Here is a 20,260-nt window from a genome sequence, read left to right as displayed (position 1 = left end):
ATAAAAACCACTTCCGATCCCAAAACCTCGACTCCATCCGCAGAAAGTGATGCTTTGCATTTGGTGGGACATCAAAGGAGTAATTCATTTCGAACTCCTCAATCCACAGCGAACTGTCAATGCAGAGATCTATAGTCAGCAACTGGAACATTTAAATCAAGCCCTTCATCAGAAACGCCCTTCATTCATCAATCGGAAAGGTGTTCTTCTTCTCCACAACAATGCACATCCACATGTGGCACGTTTGACGCAACACAAGATTATGGAGTTGGTTACGGAAGTTCTCCCCCACCCACCATACTCTCCAAATATGGCACCATCAGATTACCATCTTTTTTGTTTGGTGCAACGACATCTTAATGGGAAAACGTATGCAAGTGGAAGGTGTTAAAGAGGACATCGACATGTTTTTACTTCAAAGCCAAGTGATTTCTTTAATCAGGGCATTAGAAACCTGATTGTAAGATGAAGAAGCATCATCGATAAGAATGGAGAGTATTTCATTTAATAAATGTTTTGTTTTGATATATAAGTTGTTTGGGTTTTTCCATTTAAAAAAAGCGACGTTAATTTCTTGACGACCTAATACTTTGTCCCCGTAAAATAAACTTAATGTGCTTCTTGTACTCTGTCTGTCACTAGGACTAAATGCATACTGATATTGTACCACAACTCGTACATAGATATATTATTTAATTCTTTTGGGGTATTTTTTCACACTTTGTTAGGATTGTAAGTGCAATAACTTCATCACAGTAATTACAAAACTAAATAAGGCTTTTTTTTGGAGCATTTCTTGCAACTTTTAGTTGAATCAAAATTCTATAAGTTTTCACATAAAGTCGGAGGGAGTGTATAACTATAAGGGAAAGCAAGGAATTTGTCAAGACATTAGTCTTAGATGGCACACATGTTTTTTTATGATCACAGCAATATATTAATCATGTAGGTTGTAAAGAAAGAATGATTCCTGAATAATTACATAGCGAATCAGTAACATCATGTATAAAAAGTTATGTTTTCATAAAAAACATTCATACTATGGGAGGAATGGGGGGGGGGGCTCATGGATGCAAAGAATCACCTCCACCCTTTTTCAGAATATGAAATTCATAATGTATGTATGTATACAAAAAAAAAGGGCACCAAACCAGTCTTTTTTTTTTTGTTGTTGTTATACCCAGTAATAAAAGTAAATCAATATTTAGTGGAAAAACAGATCATGCATTATATCCTTGTATTCATTGTTAAGTATTGTGTAGCTCGTGTTTCCAAATACACAGATCCACACACTGTATATAGCACCTGCGACATGAATAATCACACTTGTGATATAATACTGCAAAACTAACTCCCTTATTTATGAAAATCTTGTGAATGCGTTGTAGTCAGGAAGAAGAAGGTAGCTGGTGCTTGACACTGGGTATCGGAATGTAATTAAACCAATAATAGGTATTATTTTGTCTTTGCCTGTAACAGTAAATTAGGAGACTGAGATATGAAATCAGAAAAGGTATGATTTCCTTTTAATTTCAAAATTTAATTTAAATTAATTTCCAAAACTCTTTTAAAGTACACTAAACTTATCAGTATTTTTATATGTTTATAGCTACAATTTATATTTACAAATTCATCAAAAGGTGCTTGAAAGCCTGAAATTTCTACATTAATTTCTTTTACCTCTACCAAAGAGCAAGAGGTTGAGCATCAAGATTTAATTTTGAAAACATTTTAGCAAAACCTATTGTAAAGATACTTCGTTGACCTGATTGAGAAGGAAGTAAATATGGCCAGTCTACTAATTTTATAAATTAAGCCGACCTTTGAATTTTTATCTTTTTAGTTAACGGTAATTCATCCACGTGCAGAACCTAGTCATGAGATAGAAAATCAGCTCAATCCTGTATCATTTGCTCATGCCCAAGTTAACCAGCACATGGTAGATAGTCAAGTTCCTCAAGTCAAGTCAGACAACATGAATGACAAACATCTGGACAGTGGAGAAACTGTAACCAAGACTTCTGCTAGTAAGTTGTCAAAATTAAGTTTGTACTGGGGTTGAAAGAACATATTAACATATGCAGTCCATAAAATGTTCCAATTTAATGAATAATTATTAAAAATTTAAGACTGTGAAATAATACTTGTCATCCTAATAAAATTTAGAAAGTATTAAGATAGTACTTAAGTCACCCAATCAAGATTTTTGAGCCTGTTGTTTGTTCTTATGGTCACTCAGTTTAATATAAAATTAGTAATTGTGTATAAACCAGTTATATTTGTTGTTTTTTTAAACAGGTAATGCCATGACCATCATTATAGTGGTTTGTGTTGGCTTCCTCGTCTTCATGATTGTACTAGGAGTTATCCGTATCCGTGCAGCTCACCATCAATCTCAGGATTCACGAGATGATGAGCAAGAGATGGCTTGGGATGACACATCCCTCACAATCACTGTCAATCCCATGGATGTAAGTACTATAACTTTGGACTTGAATGCAAGTACCTTGATGTCATAAGTGGCTATAATTCTACATTTGTTTATCAGACAGATGAGGTACAGTAGTATTCGTTTGTTGTTTCAAACAGATAAACTTCAGTAGCTTGGTTATAAGTATTAAGTTGTAACATTTTAGTTTTGTAATTGGTTACAACTCACTGATAGGTACAAATACAGTGACATTATAGATAGTTATTAAGTTAATGAATGTAAACAGTGACTGGTATATATAGTTGCATTTCCATGAGTGTGTAAGTGTAAAGTGACTCTGTACTAGCTGTTAGTTCTGTATAGTATATTACAGAAAAAAAAATGGCTGCAAGAAAAACCAGGTAGGATTACAAAGGGTATAAAGGATAAAATTAAAGAAAAACATTATAAATATCAGAAATTTAAATTGACTGCAATGATGGGAGATTTAGAGGATTATAGAAGATCAGGAAAGTAGGTCAAGTGGGAAATTAAAAACTATATGAAAAGAGGTTGGCTGAAAATAAAAAAATTGATAGTAATGTAAGGATTTCTTCAAATACATTAAGGGTAAGCAAAATATGAGGATGGGAGTAAGATCTTTGAGGAATGATACAGGAAGGCAAGTATCCAATTGTTATTATACCTCATCTGATGTTTTAACATTGAGAAGAATGCATTTCAAGAGAAATTCAGAATTTACAATCAAGGTTTTTCATTCTATGCCCTTTCATTTGGAAGAGTAATTTTTATTTCTTTTTGTTTTTTTTTTCAGCAAATTCTAGAGCAGAAAGAAACTCAACCCGTTCAAGAGGATGATGATAGTGATTCTGATGATGGTAGTAACTATCATGATGGGGAGAGTTCTGAGGAAGAAACTGAGAAAGTTAAGGAGCGAGAGCTTGAGTGGGATGACTCAAATATGTCATTCTAACTTTAGTTTCTTCTACTGTTCCCCCTGCTACTCCCTGCCCCTCTTGTTGATACACCACCTATGATGCATAAGTGAATACATGTACCTTTAAACCAGAAGCGTATCATGCTGAAAGAGAAAATTTTTGATACATTAGTTTGCATATTTTATTGCTTGCTTTACATCAAGCTGTTTTATTTTTCTCTGTTGCTGCCTACATATATTTGATTTAGAAAAATATTTTTGTTAATTATATAATGAATTATGTAATAGAAAGTGCCATAACGAGTTTTAGATTATCTTTTGATTACATCTTTGTAACTGTTAGAAAATATAATTGTATTTCTTAGGAAAAATATTTATTGGCACATTACTTAATAGCACCTTTAGACATTGGTTTCAGTTCTGCTGTAGAGCTTTGCTTTGTAAAAATGAATAAGTAGATTGTGATAAGCACTCTGTAGCGATTCTCTACATCTTCCACCACTCTTAGCGATATTGCAATACCATGTACAACTAGGTTGACCATTCTCGTACCTTAGTTATGTTGTAAGGGACTTGTGAACTTGCAAAGTGAGCTAAATAACATATCCAAATCTATCTGTTGATATTTTTCCTGTTTAAAAAATCTTAGTGTTTTACTACAACTTGTGAGAGCATTCTTTCTTGTAATTTTATTTACTTGTAACCGTGTAGATTAGCAAGCTCCCATGAAATGTATTGAACATTTGTGGTGAGTCTTCTTAATTTTTATCTTCTGTGTGTCTTAGTCTGTTTACTTAATGTTCTTCCTATGTGTATGTGTGTGTGCGTGGATGTAAATTTGTGTGTGTGTGAATGAAGTTGAATGCCGTGTAAAAGCTTGGAGCAAAAACGATTTAATTTTCATGAGAAGATGGGATTTTCAACAACAGAAGATGAGATGTTGAAATCTTCAACATATCTGATTAATGCCTCTTAAGTTAGAAATGAAATTGTAACTAATGAGAACATTAAGGACTTTGCCCTGATTAAAACCTGAACCAAGATCAGCTTGCACCAGTGCAGACAACTCACATCCTGACCATTACAAAGTGTTTGTCGTTATTTTTCTTTCAATGCTTTGATTCAGTTAAATTTTAACAGCAAGTGAAAGTGACAAAAATTTTAAAGTTAAGCAGTTTTTATCACCAAGTGGTTTTGAAATATTTTGACTAAACTTTCAGGAACATAATTAGCTTCTTTCAAAGAAAAGTTCCAAAATATTTTTAGTATTAACCTTTTTTTTTCTACCACCCTAGCCTTTTCAATTAAAGGTACAGTGTTACTGTGGAAATTACTTTTAATTTTGTCTCTAACAAAACAAATGTTGTAGTTGAACAAATGTTTTATGCTAAAACATTCCATTTGTGTTAATTCAGAAAAATATGTCCTTATTGTAGATATAAAGGTGAGGGGAAACTAGTGTTTGAATATTTTTTCAACAGGTAAAAAAACATTAAAAAATAAAACCTAAACTTAGTAACTATTTTAATAATTTTTCTTTTACTTAAGATTTTTGCTGTAAAAAACCTACCTATTTCAAGATCTAAGAAAGAATTATGAGACATCTAAAATTACCAAGGTCAATTAGACCATTGTAAAGGCAATTTTTGAACCATGTTGTATCTACTAAAACATTGTAAAAGATCTTGTTACCATAGTTTCTTTGCTATAACGATATATATATATAGTTCTAATAATGTCTCTAATATGAACTGTGCAAAAGAGCTAGCTACCTTGATTTCTTTGCATAGTATGTCATAAGTTCCCATAGCTCTTAAATAGAATACTGTTTAAGAGCTTGTGATTAGTAGTTGTTACCTAGAACACTGCAGACAAATTAGCTACTATGGATTCTACATGTAGTAAGTTGTATAGGAATATTTTCTTGTAAATTATTATGTTGGGATAATTTCTTAACCTACAACAATGTAAAGGTTTGTTGTCATGGTTTCTTTACCTTGAACATTATAGAGTGATTTGTTGTCATGGTTTCTTTACCTTGAACGTTATAGAGTAATCTGTTGTCATGGTTTCTTTACCTTGAACGTTATAGAGTAATCTGTTGTCATGGTTTCTTTACCTAGAACATCATAGAGTCATTTGTTGTCATGGTTTCTTTACCTAGAACATTATAGAGTCATTTGTTGTTGTGGTTTCTTTTCCTAGAGGTGGAAGTCATACCTCACTATGAATTGGTTGACTCCAGGGAACAAGTGGGGGAACAAAATAATTTTTTGGTTGTTAGAAGTTATAATGCAAATTTTCATTAAAACATTGATCAAAACTATAATATCTGATTGATAAGCTAAACTTTTCTGGTTATAGTATCTGTATTAAAATTTCCATGGAAACAAGACCTTAAGTGTAATTGCCGATATTGATTATAGATTTATCAAAGATTCTTATTTTCCAGATGATAATCAAGATTGTTTCCACATTAGCGAATGTTGTAAAGAAATACCCAAATAATGTGGTAAAGATTTACATTTTGCTCCAAAAAATTATTTTAAAAATTTCTTGAAAACTTAAAATTAGTACTAGAACTTGAATAAGTTTTTTAATCTTGAATGTTCATGCACAGTATATGTGATTAGGCTTGTTTTACAAACCTATGTGTAAATTAGGGTAGTGAGGAAAAATATTTTATTGCTGGTTGTTGTTGTTGGAAACATTGGTTGACATAGGTGAATTTTAATTCCAAGATGTATATGTTTTACTGGACTATTATATTTCATGTTTTGCAGACATTTTGTTTAGAGTCTTATTTTATAAAGCTTCCTGTATGAGGGCAGTGTTATGAGCTAGAAACAGTTTAATTAACTGAACCCTGTATAAAAAAAGACAATTTATGTGAAAACAGAATTAATTTAAATACTTAATCATTAGAAAAGTTTTAGACATTATTAACAACAATTATGTAGCCACCTACATTTTAAAATTTTATTGTTAGTCATATATTGTTTAGTTGGTAACTGAAAACATTTGTACTGATTGTGTTAGCTTTTCAGATCAGCTGAATTGATATAGAAGTTTATAAAGAAACTTATATTAAAGGTGATTCTTGTTAAACTTTGATAAGCTAATGAAAAATTGAAATCTAAGAAGCATATGCTGTATGGAGTGATTATAAGTGTTGCAATAAAATGTTACATTTTACCCCTCATTCTTTGAATAATCGTTATTTTGACTTATAAACTATGATCTAGATTTTCTATCTAATGTAATGTAATGTTTTCTCGTTTGTAACCTAGATGTGAAATTTCATTTTATTCTATAATTTTAATAAAAGAAGCTAAAACAAAGTATTAAATCATGCCACCTGGTGGCAATTAAATGTTATTTTTTCTAGCATAAAAAAGGCAACATTTTTTATTGATTAAGAAAGAAAAAAAACATGATTAAATATTAATCGGCATTCGATCCCTGTGGTGGACACAGCAAAAATAGCGTATCATAAATAAAAACAAACAAACAATGTCCTACCTTCATATCCCTGTTGCTTCATAACGCCTATGTTTCCTCCTAATTTTGTATTACCCGTTTATATTTAAAATTATGCTTCACAGTTTAGGGCGACCCATAAAAGGGTTGTTAAAAAGTTATCTCTGTGTGTGGAGGATAGGTCAGCTCACTGGATAGAAAATTGGCTAGACGAAAGAAAGCAGAGGGTTGGTAAAATAGTGTTCAGTCGAAACTGGGTTAATGTCACAAGTGGGATACCTCAGGGCCCAGTGTTAGAACCTTTGATCTTTTTTTATTTACATTAATGACGTAGATGAAGAAATGGTCAATAAATTAGTTAAATGTGCTGATGACATTAAAGTTTTGGGTATTGCAGCTGTGGGGAGAATGCTACTGCTTTACAAAGGATTTGGGTTATTTGGTGAGGGCCAAATAAATGACAAACGGATTTTAATTATAATAAATGCAAAATACTGAATGTGGGATATCACAATTTGAATTATGAGCATAATTTTAATGGGAATAACCTTAATAGTGTTATGGGAAAAAGTCTTTCTGTTCTGGTTCATCAGTCTCTTAAGCCATCCAAACAATGTGCTAGTGGCAGAGCAAATATGACTTTAGGTTGTATCTACAGAAACACTGAATACAAATCTTAAAGTGGTTATAATATCATTGTATACGTCATTAATTAGACCACATTTGGACTGTTGTGTGTTCAGTATTGAACTCTTTACCTCAGAAAGAACTTTGAATTGTTGGAAAGTGTTCAGAGAAGAACTACTAAGATGACACCTGAAATGTTGTCATACCAGATATTGTTGCATCATTTTTTTTTTCATATTTAATGGTAAGGATAGGAGACACAAGCATAAATTTTGAGAAGAAAGAAGTCATCTTCAGCTAAGACAGTTTTATTTTTTGACAGGGTGGTTAGCCTTTTGAACCGGTTGCTGTCCTTTAATGTTATGTTCCCTTTATTCGCCCACAGTAAAATTATCGTCAAGCTTTTTTTTGCACCAATAGAATTGTAAAGACTATAATCTAGATTATACGTGGATTGGTTGACGATAACAGTTAGTTACAATATTCTAGTTAAATCGATATGCAATGTACATGTATGATTTTATATCATTTATTTCAATATACCAAAGACGAGAAATGATTTAAACGGCTGTCACTAGGTGGCAGCACCAAATAAACTTCAAGACTATGTATGGCTGCGTAAATCATGGTGATTTGTTGATATTGTTTTTCTTTTTTTATTATTGATGTAAGTTATATTTTCGATGTTTTAGTTTGGATGTTTGCTAGAGGGTGCATGACTTTAAGATCTAGAAAGTTAAGAATATAGCTGTGTATGATATGCAGAAACAAGGCTAGTTATAAATATATCTAATCAATGATGATTGCGTTTATTCAGTATTAGAAGTGAGAGTTATTTAGTTACTCGATCGATTAACCGAGGAGTGCTACAAGTAAGTTAGGCATACATAATATTAGTCCTGGAGTTTCACTTTAGATTATATTTGAGAAGTTGGGCTTACATTAGTTTCTGGGTTTATTTGTTACTTTAGGCCTAAAAATGAACGTTGCTACAGCGAAGTTTATTGAAGAAATGCTATCTTTATATGGCATTAGTTTTACTAAATAACTTAAAATAACACTCTCAGCGATAAAACGCGTAATAGAAATGTTATATTGGTTATTATTACTATTACTTACTCTTTTTGAAGCTTCCTTTTTTTTTCTAATTCTAGCAATTGAAAAGTCACACAAATACTGTTGTAAGCTTTATTTTCAATGTTTTAATTTAGATATTTCTAGAGGACGCATGATTTTAAGATCTGGAATGAGTATGAAACTTAAGAATCGAGAAGCTTCTTGTAATATATAGAAACAAGGGTACAATATAATCAGTGACGATTGAGTCTGTTCAATCAGTATCAGAAAGGTTAATCAGTGTTAGAAGTGAGAGATGTGTATATTCTGTTTGGTTACTCAGTGAGTTAGCATGTTTATTTATCAAACTAAACTAAGTAAATTATGCACAACTACCATTAATCTCGGAACTTCTGTTGTATTTGAAGTTAAGTCTACATTAGTTTCGGATTTTATGTGTTGTTGAAAATTTTATTTACGAAATTAAGCCTACTAGTGAACGAAGTTGTAGCAAATGCTTATTGAAAAAATAAGTTAATTCGTTATTGTTACGTGGATTGGAATTGACATTATTTTTACCAAATAGTCCAAAATAATTCACCGAATGATAGAACATGTTACATCACCGAAGTAAGATTACTTTAGTAAAAATAAAATATGATTTTGACCAAATTTCAAGGCAACAACCCTATCAACAACTCGACTTGCAAACTACAGATTGCGGGTTCGAATCCTGTTAGCAAATATGCTCGCCCTTTCAGTCATTAGAACATTTTAATATGATGGTCAATCCCACTTTTCTTTAGTAAAAGAGTTGGCTGTGTGTGATGTTGACTAGCTTCCTTCCCTCTAGTCTATCACTTCTAAATTGGGGACGGCGAGCGCAGATAGTCCTCGTGTAGCTTTTCGCGAAATTCAACAAACAAACAATAAGAAAAACTATAATTTTTTTTATTTATATAACTATCGCAGTATTAGCGGTGAGAACCGCATTTTTCTTTGTTACTAAAACAATAATTTGTTAAATAGTTCACCATTAAGTGTGTGGCAGGTACGCTGCTTTGAGCCAAAATGTGCCCCTATGTGTGTTTGGTTTTGAATGAAATATTTTCTTTACTACCTCGGAGAAATAAGTCCTATTCATTCAGTGAAGCTTATATACAGTTCTCATAAAATGTGAGAGACTACTTGTATCAAAGACTATCGTGCAGGTTTTTTTTTCCCCTGAAATTAGAAAGTGACTCGGTAGATTATATCGAATTATTTTATGAATGTCAATGTGTCTGTTACTTCAGGTTCATTATCTAAAAAGAACTTGACTGAAAGGGCTGAGACTTGTCTGTAGTGAATATATAAATACAGACCACCAGTAAGTAAATAGACGCCCCCCAATAACACACATCAACCACCTCTATGACGTCATACGCAAATAACACGACATATCAATACAGTTACACCTAGGGAAAGATCACAAAATACCATGCTTCGAACAAAGGATACAGGGAATTAACCGTATTTACACGAGGTGAATGTGAGGACAATACAGTTTCCAGAGACGTAAGAAAATTGTTTTTCCATGATCCGCGTGCCAATAAACTATAGCTTGTGGGGAGAAGTGTGTAGAATGACCCACATGAAACAGTCGCTATTGTTGCAGGACAGGCGCAAATGTGCTCCAATATCATCAAAAGTTTTCTTCATAGCATGAGATACAATGGCAAAATAACCAGATGGAAAACACTCCTCATTCCAAGCAATATTATACGTTGACAGCACTGAGTATCACAGGTTCTACACACCTTCCACCTTTTGGAACACTAGTTTCTTCCGACAAGTCCAGATTACACAATTCTCGGGCTGTGGGCGAACATGGGTTTGGCGACTATCCTCCCTGGAACCTTTGTTAAACAATATGCAAGCCACGACAAAATACAGCGGTATTTCTGTTATGGTGTGGGGTGCCGTTTTGGCAGCTGGTGCTCGATACATCACTGTTTTCAAGTAAAGCCTTCTTTCTACCCGTCAACGCGATAACCACCTTACCAGACAAAACAGTGTTTCCATGCAAGATGGTGCACCTGGTCGTTCAGCCCAAGTCACAAGACGATGGATTGAAGGTCAGGGCATTGTCACTTTCCCACCGCCAGGACAATCGACGGATATAAACTCTACAGATCATGTATAGTCCATCGTTGGTGATTCCCTGTAAAATGTTCCAAATAACCAACTTTTGGGGACACCAAGTCTTTTTCCATAAGTGAGGTTCAATATCACAGACTCAAGTTATAGATCTTTAAAATGCGATGTCTAACCGTGTTTCTGCCTAACAGGGCAGATCCATTAAACAATAATGGTAACCTTGTACCTATGTTGTTATTATTTTTTACCAGAACCATACAGAAGAATAGGCTACTGTGGATTCTACATGTAGTAAATTGTATCGTAATTTTTCTGTTATTTTTTCATTTAAACCATGAAAGTTATTTTGTTGTGGTAATTTCTTCACCTATAACAGTGTAAAAGTCTATTGTCATGACTTATCTAATAAAACATCGTTCTTTCCGAAGTGAACATTTAACTCCTCATTGGTAGGCTGTATATACAGATACCACAGATAGTCACTTAATTAAATAGTTTATATATATTATATAAAGTGCGTGTGTTTTATTTTAGCTCAAGTTAATAAAATTTTCATAATAAATACCATCTAATATATTTAGTGAGTGACTATTATTGTAAACGTTTACTGTGTGGAGCATATGATCCACTGGTCAAGCAGAGCTTACCATTCCTTTGTTAAGTTAGTCTTCGGTTGTCTTTCGAGTCTTCAAATAATCCAGATGTAATTCATTAGGTATTGTCGAGTTCGTAGAACGTCCTAAGTATCAGTAGTGGCCTCATTAAGTTTGACTTATGATGTTTCTGTAGAGTTATTTAGTGAATGAACAGAATTATTATAAGAGTTTACATGTAAAATGCTGTGCATATGGAATTGAGAATCTACAGGAAAATCGGCGTTTAAAATATCATATTTTAACGGTATGTTTTGTATTGGTATATAGATGAAAAATTCTTTGTTTTTGTAAGTATGGTAGGACATATATGGTCCAACGAAGTTAGAAATAGAAGTGGAGACGAGCGAAGGCAATACATACGACGGATAAATTATCGTATTGATAAGAATGAGGAGATAACACAGGAATAATGATACAAAGTAATAATTAACCATTTACATAATTACACTATTGTGCCTTTTTTTTCGTATTGATAGGAACGAGGAGATAATACAGGAATAAGTTGTGACAAACAGACAGGACTGGTAAGTATTCTGCCTTGCTATAAGACTGCAGAGAGAATATAGGGATGATAAAGGATGGCATGATTCTGCTCAGATTTCTCTATTGGTGAGGATGTAAAAACTACAGGTTTTAGCTGAAACAAGAGTATTAAAAAGCTGCTGTATGGTCAGTAAAAATAAGTGATATTGTCAGAAGACTCGGGATTGGTCGGTTTTCTTAATTCACAGTAGTGAGGTGAGTGTGTGTTTTCATAGCAAAGCTTAATGGTTTGGTTTGTTATGAATTTCGCGCATAGCTACACGAGGGTAATCTGTGCTAGCCGTCCCTAATTTAGCAGTGAAAGACTAGAGGAAAGGCACCTAGTCATCACCACCCACCGCCAACTCATGGGCTACTCTTTTACCAACGAATAAAGGGATTGACCGTAGCTTTATAACGCCCCCACTGCTGAAAGGGCGAGCACGTTTCGTGGGACTAGGATACGAACCCGCGACCCGTAGATTGCGAGTCGAGCGCCCTAACCACCCTGATTTTAGCGTTGTAAATCCGTAGACTTACAGCGTTTCAATGCACTTGAGAGCTCATTGAGAAACAATTAAAAAAGGCAGAATCATAGGTACAATGCCCCCCAGTGGCACAGCGGTATGTCTGCGGACTTACAACGCTAGAATACGGGTTTTGATACCCGTGGTGGGCAGAGCACAGATAGCCCATTGTGTAGCTTTGTGCTTAATTACAAACAAACTAATTTTAATTTGTGAACTGAGTATAAGCCTTTTCATAGGTCCTCGAAGTTTAAATCTATAAAGTAACTAACTTTACAAAATATTCACAACATAAAAGTTGCACAAACATTCCTCTCTCGTGCGATAAGAAAAAATAAAAAACATAACCGTGACACCGAGTTGTTCTTTAACCTTTAACATTAAAACCTCTGTAATTTTGGTTCTCCAAAAGTTTTATTTTTTTATCAACCATGACAAACTTTTGTTGTTGTTTTTACATAGTCATAATTAACCATTTACAAAATTACACTATTGTGCCTATTTTTTTTACACGATCTAAAGCCACACTAAGCTTTACTAAGTTCTCACAAAGAATGAATTCAGGTAGCCATGAATCTTATTATTATGTAACTCGTTAGCGAGAAAAGGCTCTGTTATGTATTTGTAGCTAAAACGCGTACATAATATTTCATAGCCGATAAAATCTTGCTTTTTATACACAAAGATTATATCAATACAAAAAAAAATTGAACTTTATGTTATTTACAGTAGATTATCCACTTGACGACAGTCTCTACAGTCACGTGACATATTTCGGTATGAAGTTTCCAACTGATTTTTTTTGTTGTTGCTGTTGTTATTTAATTGTTTCATTCTCTTTGAATTCTTGAGACTGCACAACAAAGACAATACACGCAAAATGCTTTTGTTGAAAATTCATTGTTTCATATATTTTTAAATAACTACATAAATATATATGTTGTTTTAAAAAATAAAACAATATTAATGGAGGACCCCATGCCAAAATCAGTAACAGAAAATTTCATAAAGAAACCCCCGTACCAACAATACGTCCATTTGAAAGTGGAATATATTTAAAAACTACAAATTCATGCCAATCATTAGTTGAGTAAAATACATTTACATGAGGTGAATAAATACTTTTGAGGTGGTAAAGGGATTTTTGTCAGATAATTAAATTACATCTGTAGGATAACGTTAATAGATTAATTTTCTTAGTATCTGAAAACTGTCCCAATCTATTCTTTTCATCCGCCAAACAGCATCGCTCTTAGAAATATTCTTGTTATGATAACGGTTATTGACATATATTATTGAAACTGCAGAGCCAGTTAAATGCTTTATTTTACATAAAATGGCTCTAAGTCAACAGGAAATGCTACTTTAAAACAGTTCGTTTGTTTTAGAAATTTCACACAAAGTTACACAAGTTACTTAATTTTGAACTGATAGACTAGAGGGAAGGTAGCTAGCTAACAGCATCCATTGCCAACTCTTGAACTACTCTTGTCTGACCGAATTGTGGGGTTTGGCCGTCAGTCTTATAGCGCACTCAAGGCCCCAATGCGGAGCGCGTTTTAGAGGAAATGAGACGCGATGACAAATCCTTACATTCACAATAGCTTACAAAACTATGTACAAGAAACATTACTGACTACGTTTACTATATCGTACGGTGTTCAGCTATAACGCTCTTTGAATATATACATATGCCAGTATGGAGTTGTCCAGTTCTTCAAGAAACTTCATTGACAAGTGTCAATATTTGTTAGTAAGAATTAAACAGTAATCGTTCTACAAGATTCTCATGAATCCTCAATTTTATACAACTCTAAAATGTTCACAAATCTTTTTTTTACCAAAGCATTATATCTCTTAACATATATACAAGGCTTAAGAAATTATCACACAAGCAAATCGTTAACAATATTCTATAGATATTCCATATCGTAGACCACAGTGTTTGAGCTTAGGTCGAGAAAGTTGCTTAATGCTTACAACATTACCTTTAAAACTATTCCGAAATCTGATAAAATGCTGAATCATTATATACATCAAAACAACAACATTTGCAGTGAATACCAAGTTACAGGTATCCAATTCTTAAAACATTTAAAAACTTATGTAAATTCACAGTTCTGATACGTCCGAGTCGTCTCTGGCACTGTCATAGTTAGGCCTAGGCAGACCTGACTCGCTGTGAAGTAACGTTTGACGTAAAAAGTCTTGATAAACATATTTCCAGAATTGATATTACCAATTTAACGGTTAGTGGACTCTTATATTAAGCACATTCACAACATTACATAGATCAAAAATGAACGCATTAATAAAACATACGCCATTATGCAAATATTTTATATACCAAAAACGTAATAACAACCGTTTTAGAATAACATTGTTACTCGTTTGGACAAAAGAGTTTCATAAGATACATGAGAGAGAACTACTATATGGGTTTTAACTTACAATTGATTCATATACTTTTCGAAATTGCCAAATTATTTGTCTTAATAGACGTCTTGTATAGCAAAATAATACATATTTGGTGAGGAGAGGTAGCCGAATCGCCAGCTGGTATTAAACACTTTATGTATGAAAATATAGGAAGCAAGGAGAAAAATAATCGTCTACAGTCGTGTGCATTTGACATTAACTTTTTCGCTTTCACTGAAAGAAACTGAAAGTTAACAGCCTTATTTGTATAAGCTTAGTAAGCTTATTTGATCAGCTGTTTTGGCTGTACGTCATGACTCGATTCATTTCAATACAAGTCTACTTGATATTCTTCATTTTATACTGTCCGTAATCACTTCATTCAAAGAAATTGTGTTTTGTGGCGCTAACTGTAAACTGTCCTTATTATTTATACTCATTTCGGAGTTTTGAATGTTTTTTTCTTCGTGTGATGGTGAGTCGTGAAGAGCATCAATTGGTCGCATGTATTCTTCAATTAGCATAGGACCTGTGTGACGATCTTTGTTCCAGCAGCATACACCATTTAGATCAGGCCCTAATTCTTCTAAAGGCTTCCGTGAAGAACTCCTGTCACCATATTTTTGTTTATTTTTTGTTTTTCGTTTCTTGGCCTTTCTTACGTGGCTACCTCGTCCAAGGACCAGCGAAGACCTGTTGTTTTTCCATAAAGCCTCCAAAAGTCTTCCTTCACTACTGAAGTTTTCCTCTTGTGAAGAACTTTTGGGGTGGATCTCAGCTGAATCTTTTTCACAGAAAAGATTTGATTCACTTACTGATTTTGCTTTAGCCTGATCACAAGTCCTAGGGACCTCATATAGCGACACCATGGACTCACTCTTTTCAGGAACAACAAACATGGCCTCCTCCGACTCGCAGTTTGTCCAGTCATTCTTGTCACCAATACGGTCAAGATCATTCATCGAAAACCAACTGTTTCCAGAACGGGGTAAAGCACTCTTACACAGTTCTTCGGTGCTAACTCGGTACATGTGAAATGGGATAGTATCATTAGGTTGATGTCTTGTCTTCTCCGAAGTATTTTCAAACTCAAAATTACTTTTCCCACAAAAAGAATCATTAAGAGAATCAATGCGAATCACCAAGTCTTGAACCGTTTCCAACGAATTGTTATTTTCACTCAGTTGAATTTCGTTTTCAAGAGATTTGTAGGTTTCTTCTTCTAACGCTGATTCTGAAAGTTTTGGCACAGATTCAGGTTTAAAATTGGTGTCATTTGCATGCATCAATAGATCGATGACTCCAAGGCGTGTATCATGAAACTCAAAATCGTCGTTGGCAATTGTCGTGAAAGAACCATCATAAGTTTGTTCCTCAGCTTCTGTAAAACTGAGGCCAAAGACACTTCCGTCAGGTAAACTTGATTGGTAACTTAGATTGCTAAAGCTGTCAGATAGACTAGCATAAATATGGGTTTCATCATCTCTCCATGTACCTATGTCCATCTGCATGTTTCCATGTTTCGTTATAGAACAGGCATCATGCTTCTCTGGCTGAGGTTTGGTTTGTACCACTGTCTTCAAATTGTTTTTAAAATGGCTGGGGTTCAATATGGTGTCGATCCCGTAGATACTGGTTAATATATATCGCTTTGATCCTGTGTTCGAACAGTTTCTTTTCTGTGAATGTTTCTGCTCACGTTTTTCTTTTCTCCGATAGTTTGTGATGATTCCAATAGGGGTGACGGATCCAAACGGACTAGGCTTCATCTGTCCTTCTAAGGCGTCTTCTATATACATTCGATAGCGGCCGTTGTCTGAAAAGAAATAAAATATTACGTTATACTTTCTACTGTCTTTAGGTTTTTCTTACATAATAGTGCTCGTCACTGACACAAAGCAAAGTGGTAGCCACCTATATTTTAGAAATCTTAAGACCTCTTTGAAAAATTAGATAGTTATAAAAATTAGGCTTTCAGATTAACTACACCAGTAAATTAAATAACTTACATGTATTTAGCTGTTAGTGAAAAAAAAAAAAACGAACACGAAAGCGAAAACTAACAGAAAAACTAAGCTTACATAATACATTAAATTAACTCGTGCATGTAGCGTTTAAAACTTAATTTTGCAAATTATTTCTAATTAATCCTTATATAAGTTAACTGCCGTGTTTGAGTGGCTGTTTGTTTCCATGGTAATGATTAATTTTGTAATTGTTTTTTTTTTTATAATATGGATACCAGATGACAAAATTGCTAAGGAGAACTAGTATCATTAGAGGACTTTGTCCCTAGGAAATAATTTAATAATTGTCTATTGGTGCCAAGTAGATGTAAACTCCTTCCCAAAGACAGTTGTCAACACATTCTTGCACACTTGTTATTAAAATGTTCCAAGTCATAAGACTAAACAAAATTCCCTAACCTTAAAGCATTTTTTTCTGACCTAAATGTGATAATTACCCCTTCATAGGCACTCTTTCCCCCCATTTGTTCAATTGATCTGTTCTACACTGATCAGATATACCAGAATGATAATTTAGATATTTTAGGACTATATTTTTGTATAAATATACAAATTATACGTATAATAAACACTGCATGTATAATAATTTTGTATCCAAAGGCCGCCATAATTGGAACAAAAATGTACAATTTTGTTTTTCTAAAATTCAGAGACGTCGCTAGACGCTTTAAAGATTCGGGGCTCGGGACCATAGGCACGGGAATTTTCAACGTTTCAGTATGATATTGATCATGATTTTTTCTATTCTGATTTTTCAAGACACCAACTGCGGATTCAGGGCACGGGCCTCATGTGCCAGTGCTAAAATTCTCCTGATTATTGCTTTAGTATCAAATTTTCCATTTCTGCCTTAAATCCTTTGTTTTGTCCTAACAGCTGAGAACCTTATTTAATGTAACAAAATCACTCTCGCGACATTTTGGGGAAGTACATAAACAAAATATTGATAAAAAATATGTATAAGAGTACCAAAGATTATAAAAAGATAGATCCAAACAAGTACCACACTTTAAATACGTATGGAGTAGCAGTACTGTTGGATAAATACAGTTACACGTAAGTAAACTATAGTGTAAGAATTAACTGTTAGTGTCAGACGAATAATATAAGTTGTAAATTAATATTTAGTTTTACTTACTATTAGTATAATAATTGGTATAAAGGTATTTTAAGCTGTTAGCGAGGTATTTTTATTAAGAGAAAGAAATACACCAAAAATATCTAAACACTGTTCCACCATTTAGAAAGATACCTCCAAAGTCTGAGAACTTGCCACTTCTTCGTTGGAACGCACGCCTCAAAGCTGCACGATGAGGGGAATCCGTCAGATAAAAGAGCAGAGGGACGATTAAACTTTCCCCTAATCTAAGCCACAGAATTACGTTCTCGTGCCAATTCGACCAAAAAGTCGGCATTACAGTTCCAAGAATATTGAGAGCCTGGAAAATAAATAGCAACCAATTTGTAAGAATACGACTTAAGTTATGCTCAAAATCAGCTTATTTTATCTTATTATTGTATAAGGTAAAAGTCGGCTTTCAAAGTAACAATACAGTGAATTTAACAAAACATTTTTACTTTCTTTCGTATAGTTATGGGACACCACATTTAAGAAAAATATAATATTTTTGACTGAGAAAGCTCTTTAACAGTTACTTTTTGTAACACAATTTTTCATTCGATACTTTATGTTGTTCCTTGATGATTTCTTTATGTCAAAGTACTTAGCGAACTGGTGAAGGTTTAGGCACATTATTTTTAGCAAGCCCTTCACACATTTTCTGCCCCGGTCATTCACAAACAGGGATTTCAACAAATTTTGCTTGGATTTAATTGCTACCAAAAAGAGTTTTTTGACAATGACTTGCCTTAACACTGTTGATTTCTTTGAAAGGGGGCCGAAGACCATCTGTTGGGGTCACCTGTTTAAAACACTTCTACCACAATACAGTAGTGTGTTGTCTGTCAATCAGTCAGCCAGTAGACACTAAAATGACGTCACACAAGGAACGCTTAACGTTGCAATTTGTACTGTCGTGACGTCAGTAAAACGTGCGCATGCCATGAATCACGAGAAGAATTATGCACTCTGTAGGCCACAACACAGCATGACATATGGACTTCAAAAGCAAGAAATAAAAATATTTGTTACTCTTAATTTTGGTTTTATTTACTATTGGGACAGAGCACTTTCAGGGACCCTGCGGAAGTATATCTAGTTGTAGATATGGAAATGTAGTATTAGGCCTACTTTCCACGTATTAGTAAAATATTTCGCTATCTTCCAGCTCACGAAGTTTTTATTCTATTCAGTAAGCATCAGAATTGGCCAGAGGCAGCTTTATTGAACTTTAAACAACATATACTGAAGATAGCAGTTCGTGGTTTTTATTTTCATTATATAATACTTATGAAGTAAATGATAACGTTACTTTGTACATTCAAACTAAGATATTAATAGTGTCATGTCACAAAAATGTCTAAATTCAGAGTTGTAGTGCACACACATTACGTTCAGATTGGCATTTTCATTTCCCTAAAATATAAAATACACATAAGTGCGTAATGATAAAGACCCGGATTTCAACACTACTCACTGAAATGTATCAAACCATTGTTTTCTCTTTTAGACATAACAAGGCAATGAGATGTGAGATCTTGAAAAGTAAGCTGTACGTTTTGCAAATTAAAATGTCATTTAAAGGGAAATACACACACACACACACACATGTATATACATTGTTTTAAAGATTTCTGTTGTTGGAAATTCTTTCGAATTATTCGGTAAAACGAGAAATGTAAAGTATTTAATGATAAACTACAAGTTGTACAATTTGTACGAGTTCTGTGGTTTTATGTAAATAACTACAGGCCTAACATCGTAAATAAACGACGTCTAAAATGAAATTCCACTTAGTTACTAATTGGTATCTTTCGTACTTTTGTGTGCAAATATAAACTAAACTTTATTCGACTGAACTAACTGGCATCAACAGACAAACTGACCCAATAATTTACTGTTTATTGGTTATCAAATTCGCTCACTAACTCTAGCCTAAATTGCTCTTTCTATCTGTCTCAGACTATTCTAAAGTTTTGAGGAAAAATACCAGACTCGTTCACCATGCCCACCCCCCAATGGCACAGCTGTATGTCTGCGGATTTTCAACGCTGGAAACCGGGTTTCGATACCCGTGGTGGGCAGAGCACAGATAGTCCATTGTGTAGCTTTGTGCTTAACTTCAAAGAAACAAACAAACGTTCAGCATGCGACGTCAAACCAACCTCTGGACAAATAACGATCCAAACGTCGACATTAAAAACGCAGCCTATAACAATATTACTCTCACATCTGACGTTAGAAAATGACTGATGTCGGATTACTTAAATCCATCTTAAGTTTAAACTCGTTAAATTAGTAGGTACAGTAGTGTATATTT

The 20,260-nt window shown here is 33.8% G+C and overlaps 2 protein-coding genes across 4 annotated transcripts in view; one reads left to right on the top strand and one right to left on the bottom strand.

Moving 5' to 3' along the window:
• The window catches only part of LOC106457534 (calsyntenin-1-like), an 84,057-nt gene extending 77,487 nt beyond the window's left edge, over positions 1 to 6,570 (top strand). The window contains exons 13-15 of the mRNA XM_022383524.1: positions 1,844 to 2,027; positions 2,299 to 2,471; positions 3,246 to 6,570. Of these exons, the coding sequence (XP_022239232.1) occupies positions 1,844 to 2,027; positions 2,299 to 2,471; positions 3,246 to 3,404 (516 nt within the window). The 3' untranslated portion in view covers positions 3,405 to 6,570. The remainder of the gene's footprint in view (positions 1 to 1,843; positions 2,028 to 2,298; positions 2,472 to 3,245) is intronic.
• Positions 6,571 to 12,788: 6,218 nt separating this feature from the next.
• LOC111085346 lies at positions 12,789 to 18,260 on the bottom strand. 3 transcript variants are annotated; one of them, XR_002610189.1, is made up of 3 exons: positions 18,055 to 18,260; positions 12,849 to 16,609; positions 12,798 to 12,814 (listed from the first exon to the last, which is right to left on the bottom strand). XR_002610189.1 is itself a non-coding variant. In XM_022383517.1 (2 exons), the coding sequence occupies exons 1-2, from the start codon at positions 18,233 to 18,235 to the stop codon at positions 15,147 to 15,149; spliced, it is 1,644 nt and encodes a 547-aa protein (XP_022239225.1). In that variant the 5' UTR covers positions 18,236 to 18,260; the 3' UTR covers positions 12,789 to 15,146. The 3 variants fall into 3 exon arrangements, 2 of the variants coding, with proteins under 2 accessions (XP_022239225.1, XP_022239226.1); XM_022383517.1 differs by having other exon boundaries at positions 12,789 to 16,609; XM_022383518.1 differs by having other exon boundaries at positions 12,790 to 16,609; positions 18,073 to 18,260.
• Between the last annotated feature and the right edge of the window lie 2,000 nt (positions 18,261 to 20,260).

This window comes from Limulus polyphemus, unplaced genomic scaffold, assembly GCF_000517525.1.
Source record: "Limulus polyphemus unplaced genomic scaffold, Limulus_polyphemus-2.1.2 Scaffold343, whole genome shotgun sequence".
NCBI classification, from domain to species: Eukaryota; Metazoa; Arthropoda; class Merostomata; order Xiphosura; family Limulidae; genus Limulus; species Limulus polyphemus.
The sequence above is the reverse complement of the archived record's forward strand: the minus strand, read 5'-3'. Positions and strand labels throughout refer to the sequence as shown.